Source organism: Enoplosus armatus, chromosome 7, assembly GCF_043641665.1.
Source record: "Enoplosus armatus isolate fEnoArm2 chromosome 7, fEnoArm2.hap1, whole genome shotgun sequence".
Lineage (NCBI taxonomy): Eukaryota > Metazoa > Chordata > Actinopteri > Centrarchiformes > Enoplosidae > Enoplosus > Enoplosus armatus.
Window position 1 is genome coordinate 7,919,731 of NC_092186.1, and position 9,268 is coordinate 7,928,998.

At 43.1% G+C, this 9,268-nt stretch overlaps 1 protein-coding gene across 1 annotated transcript in view; it reads right to left on the bottom strand.

Annotated features, from left to right (window-relative positions):
- The window catches only part of scfd2 (sec1 family domain containing 2), an 83,728-nt gene extending 74,922 nt beyond the window's left edge, over positions 1–8,806 (bottom strand). The window contains exons 1-2 of the mRNA XM_070909334.1: positions 7,993–8,806; positions 7,621–7,789 (exon numbers count right to left, since the gene is read on the bottom strand). Coding sequence (XP_070765435.1) covers positions 7,621–7,789; positions 7,993–8,806 — 983 coding nt within the window. The remainder of the gene's footprint in view (positions 1–7,620; positions 7,790–7,992) is intronic.
- Positions 8,807–9,268: the final 462 nt, after the last annotated feature.

The window sequence follows — 9,268 nt, forward strand, 5'->3', positions numbered from 1 at the left end:
TGTGTGTCTGAGAGTAGTGTGTGCACATGCATCTGTATATGTTTGCACACAACCCTGTGCATCCGTGTGTGTTCTTGGAAGACGGAGGGCTTCGGTCGGGTGTGGATAAAATATGGTTCTAATTTGGCTCTTTGCCCATACAGCTGCCCCGCCCCCCTCCAGCGGCCCACTCCCCTGACGCTTTCCCTGGGCCATTTGGTCAGACGAAGGCGGGGGTTTGAGTTGGACTGAGGGGTGAGGGGTGAGGTTTATACTGGCAGGATGTGAGACAGGCTCCATAACCAGCCAGGAACCTTGTTGAGTAACTACTCTACTATGGAAGAGAGGTGGAGGTTGGGGGGGGGGCTGTCATTGGCCATCTGCAAGCGCTAAGTGCAGTGTGGCTCTGTCTGTTGAAAAGGCTGCTCAGATACAGCCTGAAGGGGGCACTCTTGCACTGGACTTGTGTACACCATAGTGAATGTCCTCTCTGGCTTGCTTGGAAAGGCTGAGTGGGTGTGTTTGGAGAGTGTGGGTGTCTGTGCCCAAACTAAATTCCACTAGATGTGTAATGAGTGCTGTACCATTAAAATGCAGTTAAGCATCATATACAGTAACTTAAAGAAAGATGTGTGTACTGCCTGAAAGAATGAACATGTATGTGCCCATTAAAGTGATGAAATTCCTCTGACCATGTCTAAGTCATTAATGAGTGTGGGGGTGAGGAGGGGGATAGTATTCCTGGAAGTGTGTGATGCAGCAGAAAAGAATGGCTCCAACCGTTCTGACTCAGGATTTCTTAAATTTACTCCCCATCCTGTGGCCCCCTCATAATTTGGTTAAACATGCGTGTGTACACACACATTTCAGTGTTTATTTCTTTACTCTGACTCCCACTCACATACGAGCAAGCATGTGCCTCAAAATTCAGCATTCATGACATGATTCAGAGGTGAGTCACACTACATACATACAATAAGATGAAGCCTCCAGGATGAGTGGCAAAATGTCTTTAAAGGGTCACACCACCCAAATTACAAAAAACACTGTCTCACTTACCTCTGGAAGCATCCAGTTTTATTAGGTTTATTCGTCTTATTGAGGTGTGTGTCTCAGAGATTTCTGCCACCACTGCAACACTGTAGAGGTGAATGGAACCATGTTTGTGGTGCTCAAAGCATTGATAAATAACATTTTAAAATTCTGCAGCAACACCTCTTTCCAGAAAGTGTTCCAACCGTCTGTCTAATCCACTTAAACTACTGTCAAGAGCTTTCATGAGGAATAATTCTAGTGTAGAAAGACGTTCCAGTCAATGTCTGTGAATTTTATGGAAGCAATCAGAAGTGTTATATAGTTTCTGTAAAGGCAAATTGCTGTTGGTGGTTGTTCAAAAGTTCAAAATGTTCTGAGCACCACAAATGCATTTAAAATGAAGTCAATTGTATTGCAGTGGTGGCAGAAATCTAGGAGAAATATATCTTAAATCTCTACAAATAAACTCAAAAACTATCTGCATGACTAGATACCCCCAGAGGTAAGTAGTTCTACTCAGCCTATCATTTGGACAGCTGAGATGCATAGTGCGGATCACAGCTCATAAATATTCGACACCACTTCTTGGTGTTTGTTGGCATCTGTGCAACAAGTCACATCCCCAAACTACAGTACTCTCCAGTGCATATTAATGTAACTATCCTTAATGAGATCAAGAGCATCACAATTTCGCACTCAGCAGACTGCAAAACTGTAATCTACTTCCCAGTGCAGATGACTCAGATGATCTGTGTCCTTTCCAACAGGTGTACATGTAACAGATCCAGCCTTAGAATTGTGCAAGGTCAGCCCCATTCCTCAGTGAGTTAATTTGTGGAGTGTTTTTAATGGGGCAAAACACACTCTCGGTTTCCTGTAAACCTCCCCGTGTACATGAGTGCATGAGAGAGACAGAGACAGAGAGAGAGAGAGAGAGAGAGAGAGAGAGAGAGAGAGAGAGAGAGAGAGAGAGAGAGAGAGAGAGAGAGAGAGAGAGAGAGAGAGAGAGAGAGAGGCGGACCAAAACCAGACCTGGCCTTGAGTGTCTGTGTGTCCTGGAAAGGGGGACAAATGACCCAACGGATTTATGGAGTGAAAAAGAGGGAGAGGAGTTCGCAGGAAGTGAAAAACTAAAACACACCAACGCAGAAATACCAGGAGCTCTCATTGGCCAGTTTCATTCAGTGACGACTCCATATATACTTCTTATACACTAAAAAAAGAATAGTAAAATGCATCATTGTTAACACCATTTGGAATTACAATGAACAACGAAAACATCTGTTATTACCAATGATGCCAATTACAACAGTAAGAAACTTCCTTTAATCTGTACTAGAGGTGTGTGAAGTAAAAGTATATGTATCATTTATACAGTAGAAATATGTACATTTACAGTGAAACGTTGAATTGAATTACAGTACAAAATGTTAGAAACTTTCTTCTCTGGCAGTGTAGAGAGAATAGTAAAGTGTGTGTGTGTGTGTGTGTGTGTGCAGGAGTCTCTTCTTCCCCTCATTTGTCTTGGCTAGTTTACCATTTCAAATGGATGCCAGCAGTGGGGGCTCTTTGAAGAAGTGGGGCTGTAGGATGTAAAGCGCCATCTTTGGGGGTGTTTTATCATCTTACTGAATAAATGAACGCACGCTCTTTCCCAAATATAAAGCGCGCTCTGTGGTGAAAATCAAATGACAGAGTAGAAGACGGAATACAAAGACAGAATAGGTTTTGTTATCCCCGTCTTGATGGGAACACGGAGTACAAGTTGTTCAGGTGATCACGTGATCTACTTGACTGATGTACTGTGGGTTTCGGGATGAGATACCTTCTACACTGGAGGGGGAAAAAAAAGAATTAAGCAGCGGAAGAAACACAACATCTGAGATGGACAAGGGGACATGTCAGCAAATCCTCTGCATCTCCTACAGAACTACCAAAATCAACAGATATGAACTGAATTATTTTGCAACAACTGCAGTTATCATTGACCTTTAGGGTAGTCTCGATAAAATCAGTGTGATAAATTATTAGATGAAAGCAGCCAAACTGCGTTGCTCTTGCACAGACGCAAATGGCTCAGAGGGAGAATTCGTTCTCTTCTTTAAAGTGGGGGGAGAAGGTTTCAAAATATTAAATTGTGGCTATTTTAAGTTTGGTCTTCACTCTGTATTGCAATGATTAAAACTGCAAGCACAAATTGGTCTTTACTTTGGCATCGCAAGAACATAGCTATGATTTCCATCAAGTGCAAAGTTTTATTCTAGAGAAGAAAAAGCACTTTTCTGTGGGCATGAGTACCTCTACCTCCTACTATAAGCACTGCAATCCATTTTCCACGAATTAAGTTTATCAAGATACAATGTAAGGAACCCAGTGTTTGGCAAGAATCAACATCTTGTGAATCGCCGTTCTAACAAACCTTGAAATCATCAAAACATACTCAACAGGCAGGTCTGTATGGGAACTCATACTTTACTGTAAGTAATGATGGAGTAGAGTCCATGTTTAGCCAATAAATCACTTGAAAGACTTAACTTCAAGTATAAGTAAGTAAGTATAGTAAAGCAAAACAATCTCTACCCTATAAGGAACCACAATAGAATGAATGTGGCCACTTTTCATTCCCCTTCTTCATTCTTGGTGGAGTAAAAACAGGCTTAGCTGTCTGTCATTTGCTCTCTCCTATCTCTGTTTTTTTTGTTACTTTTCCCATACAGCCTGAACTTAAGTAAGTGTTCATGGCTTTTTATTCATGCTCATATTTCCCAGCTGGGACAGAAATAGGTGTTTTCCCTCCTTCCTGGTGGTACGCATGCAGGATCTGCCAGGCAGATTTGAGGAGATGGCAGCCTTGCAGTGTTTTCTCGTGGCAGGGTGCGGTCGGTTACTCTGCCTGGCTCAGGCTCAGCAGCTCCCGAGGCAGGCCCAGAGCACCTTGGCCACCCGTACTCGGCTTCTGCCCACATGCACACACTCCCACCACAGGATCAAGGTCGAAGGCGGCCAGATGACGGGGGTGCAGGGTTCAGCCTGAGACTGAGGGAAACTTGGTGCCCTCTGCCAATGGGGTTCATGTGTCCCGGTCAGGATCACAAGGGGTGTGCAGCCAAGCACAGCAAATTACACAGACTGGGCTGGAAGGTACCTGACCACAAACACACACACACACACATACACAGGCACACAAAAAACAACACTTCCACTGCCACTTTCACTCAGCGTCCTTCTATATACAGCAAACTGTGCATCCTGGCACCATTTAATGGCCATAGTACAAGAGTGGAATAGCAAAAAAACAGCCCAGGCAAAGTGTGTGTGTGTGTGTGTGTGTGTGTGTGTGTGTGTGTGTGTGTGTGTGTGTGTGTGTGTGCGTGCGCATACACACCCACACAATGTATACTTTCTCTTTGGCATGATTACTAGAACCACAGAGTGAAAGTCAGGTTGCAGGATAAGGAAAATTCACACCAGGTTATGAAAGACAATATGGCAGTAATTGCAAAGTAAGTGTGGGGCCTTGCCAGGAGAGCTAGTATCAACAACCACCCACAGAATGTTTAAGACACAGTAATCTATAAAAATATCCTGGAATTACTGAGGGAAATATCATACAAAAGGTCCAAATTAGGTCCACACCTAATATTTAAAAGGCTTGAACTGGTCTACACAACAAAACCAATCAAAACACACTGTGGTCGGAGCTAAAAATAGCCCAACAAATCATAGGTGTATAAACATACAGTAGGAGGGAACTTATTATATAGACAATCAAACCGCACAGAGCCAGGAGGGTCTGGTGCTTTGCACAGTTCACATAATGCAAAGAAAACAATCCGTTTTTAGAATTGTGTGCTTTTGTATCTTTTGTGGAATTAGGAGAGATTAATGCTTAAGAAGTTTACCTAAAGAAACATGCATTTGTAGAGCCCTGTCTTCAACGTATTAAAGTGATTGACATAAACTCCGCCTGTGGAGAGCTGTGCACTTGAAGGCAGTTAAATAAAGTGGGAACTCTAGGCTTCTTTCTTGCTGTGCCTCGGCAGCACTTCAATCTCCCAAACATCTGTGATAAGGCTCAACTGGGCCATCTGCTCAGAGATAGCACAGGCAATAAGACTCCCGCTGATCCCGCTGGCCCCGATCAGACACGTACTCCATACAAACACATCCCCCCGCTGCCTTACTTATTACTTCCAGCTACACTTCTGTCTGTTTGCGTCCGAGCACCTGCTAGAACTTGTACACAATATCTGAATCTGTCATCTAAATGTTGTGAGATAAGAAAATATAACCCATCCTCACAACTTAACTTTTTTATGGACAGACAATGTGAGAGCTTGTTGCTGCAGCATCGAGCATACCATATGAAACACTTCATCCGTCTACAAAGACTACTCTACTAAAGACTCTCTCTCTCTAAAGACTACTTTGTGCAACAAAGATATTCACAACTACAGTGACTTGAAGCATGCTATTGTGGGTGTATTGTAGGCATCTGGTTGATGTGCCCCAGACTTCAGCCCTGCATCTGAGGGTCGGTGCAGCCTGCCCCTGCTGTGCTCACATTATCTGCTACAGCACACACTGTCTAAACAGCACTGACTAGAAAGATCTAAGACTGGTTCCATTGCAACAGAACCTCCCACCTAGCTTGGGACCGGTCCCCGCTGCATTCAGTGTATATGTATAAGCCTGTTCATGAACGCGGTCAGACACACTGCATGACAGCTCAAGCCACAAAACTCTTCTTCTCAGTCAAAGCCTTTTCCTCCTGCAACCACATGAAGGGGCAAAGCGGGAGTGGAACACATGATGTAGGACTAATCCCTGCCATGTACAACAGCCCCACCGCAGGTTCCTAACACGTGCATCTGCACAGCCAAGACTGGAGGCAGGCTTCACTGAACCACTGGCACCTAGTGCTGGTCATATGCCACTCAACTCGCTCAGAGGGGGGTGGCTCTGGCGGGTGCGTGTGTGTTTGGGCATATGTGTGTTTGGCCAGGTGGGAAAAGTATGCAAAAATGTATATTATGGTAGGGATGGGTTCCAACAGCCAGTTCCATTTTGGATCCGGTTCCAAGTTGGTATACCTGGATTTGTTTATGTATGTTACTGAAATAACAGTAGGCTACATATTATTTAAACTAAGATGTCTTCATTCCCTACCAAACAAACTACCTAAAAAGATTTGATAAGGGATTCAAAAGGATTCGGATTGGGAACTGGACTCAGATTCGATGAAGCGCTAGTGCACAAGAATTAAACCCCATTGGGATAGGATAAATATTCCATGGGGAGGTGACAAAATATAAAAAATAATAATGCTCCTTGGTAACTAAACTCATCATTCAGGACAGCATTTTAACTATAACACATAGAGACAGACAACCATCCACACTCACATTCACACCCAGAGGCAATTTACTCCAATTTACCTAACCTGCATGTCTTTTTTGGGAGGAAACCGGAGCACCAAGAGGAAACACACACACACACACACACAGGAACAGTTTCAAACTACTGAAATTCCTCTTTCTGAGAGGCTAGTAATAAGATTTTGCAGTAACAAAGGTACAGCAAGTGTAGTGTTTTCCACTACACATGAAATCAGCCATAGGAAGTCACTAGCCAGACAGAATGATTACCTGTAGCTTTCACTACAGCAACATATTGGATGAGCTTGTGGGGTCTTTTGTGCTCTCCCAATGGGACATGCAGTTCTTTGTGTGCAAATACACTTTTAAAATACGAGCTATATCTCAGGAGGAAATTACGGAAGGAATGAATGTAATTATGACTGTAATTATTACTGAGGTAGAGAGTAACTCTACTACTCTACTATTCAACTAATAATAATTTTCATCATCAATGAATCTGAAGATTATTTTCTCGATTAATTGTTTGGTCCAAAAAACATCAGAAAATAGTGAAAAATGTCCATCACAATTTCCTTCAAATGTCTTGTTTTGTATGACCAACAGTCCAAAACACAGAGGTATCCAATTACTATAATGTTAGGGAGCAAATTCTCAAGTTGGAACCACAAAATGTTTGCTTGAAAATTAATTTAATCGATTCATTGACAAATCGTTGCCGTTCTAGTAGGGGGATGAAAATCACACATTCTATCTGCTCCAGGCGAGGCTGCAGAAGAGATGACCTTACATTTTGCCCTTTGAACATCTGCTAAATGTCATGTTGGGTCTTGGATATTACAGAGAGCTGAACCACCAGAACTCTGTATAAACAAATGCAATACTTGCATGTCCAAAATATCTGAAACCTAAAATAAAGTTATAGGTACAGCACGTATATGTGTGTAGAACAAACTTCTCTATCTAGCTAAAACCTTGAGCATGTGCTGACAACCCAGTACCTCCTAATTACTTACTGTTCTTTTTCACTTGCGTTCTTTGTTTAATGGATCATGCTTAAATGAATAATACTGAAAAATGAAAACAATGTTTCAAATAGTGGCTGAAAAGAGGTGCAATGAATGATCACTACTAATAAAAGTAATTTCAATCCAAGAACTAATTAACAAGAAAATGACTATTACTATAAATGAACTATGGTCAAAACTATCATCAGAGATGCACTCACTGGGTCTGTGCGAGACAGCCGGGGGCCAGAGTGGTCTGGGAGTGAGGGGTTCGCTGCAGGCTTGTGAGCTCCAGCATGTCCACCTGTACATCTGTCACATGACCAGGTAAAGGTTGAAGCACAGTCAGAATCTTCTCCACCAGGTTGTCGCCATGGTGACCAACAGCTCCTGAGAATCAAGAAATGGAGAATTAAAACTGACCAAATATCTATTCAGTACGTAGTAAAACTTGTCAGTGACATCAATATGTACACTTTTATACTTGATACTGGTCACAGAACAAGTATTTTTGCAGATTTAGCAATGAATACTATAAAGAATATCAGACAGGGTCATGATTGTGATGTGACTTTGATGCAATAGGATTTCACCTGTAAGATCCATTGTTCGGTCAATAAAAATTATCGATGCTTTATTTGGGGCTGTCTTCCTTCGGTTTTTTGCTTGAGGGTGATTGGCCAATTCTCCTGCTATGATGCGGCTCATGGGGCCCACAGCAAAACTCTCTTCCCTGGTGCCTGTAGCTTCAAACACTGAATTTAATGATGAAGCCAAGGATTTGATTTCAAGATACAGATCAACAGGGAGAGAGTGTACGTCTATGTCGACCACGCTTCCAAATCTCTTCTTCTCTGGTCGTTTCGCATTTATTGCCTCCAGATCAGGTGAGAGCAGGGGAAACAGGTGAGCAAACATGGGCGTGAGGAGCAGCTGCTGTGATACGGGGGCGAACACCGCCGGAACGTGCATGACTTCAGCCGTGTAGTTCATGTTTCCCATCCACTCGCACAGCTTTTCTTCAAACTGCTCAAACACAGGGCTCCCCCCCATTTCTGTCGTGACGTTGTTGGCGAGCAGGTGCACGGAGTGAGCCACGGTGGTGAAGACAACACAATACTGGAAGTGACTGAGGGATATGATGTCTTTAATGATGTCAACTGTCCTGCCCTTCAACAAAGTGCTCACCACAAATACCGCTTTAGGTTCGTTCACACTGCAGGCTTCGAAGCTCGAAAACTCCTTTAAATTTCTGGCCCCAGCCTCCAATAAGGCAGCTGCACCTCCGCTCCAGTGCAGAGCCTCAGCGCACTTGTCATCCATGAAAACAACAGCTTTCTTTACCTTCGAAAGCACCTTCTCCCACATCTGGAGCGGAAAGTGCGTAAAATCCTCCGTCGTCAGCATTTTACCAGCTGTCAGTCTTAGCTAAATGCTCGGAAATCAAATACACATCAGAAATGCATGCAGAAGTGTCAGCTCCAACAAAACAAACACACGAGTCTCTTGAAGGTGACGTGGCAATCACGCGTCGCAGCATAAAAACGTCACGCAAGCGTTAACTCGTTGCTATGGCAATAAGCAGTATCCAGAGGGCAGCTCGTGCAGATAAAGTGTTAATGTCTCGGAGTTATCGATACATTTTCGGAATTTAATAATATTAGAGGGTCTAGGATTCACCTCCATTACTAGGCACGAAATTTCAAAGTTTGAAAAGGAAAAAAAAGAATACAACTCAACTCTAGACTCAATTCTTAAAAACATGTTAAAACATATCAACCTTGTCTTTGAGCGGTTAAGCTAATAGCAGTTGATCAACCCAGCGCGAGACGTTTCCGACCAATGACAAGGCTGGGTTCATGCGACATG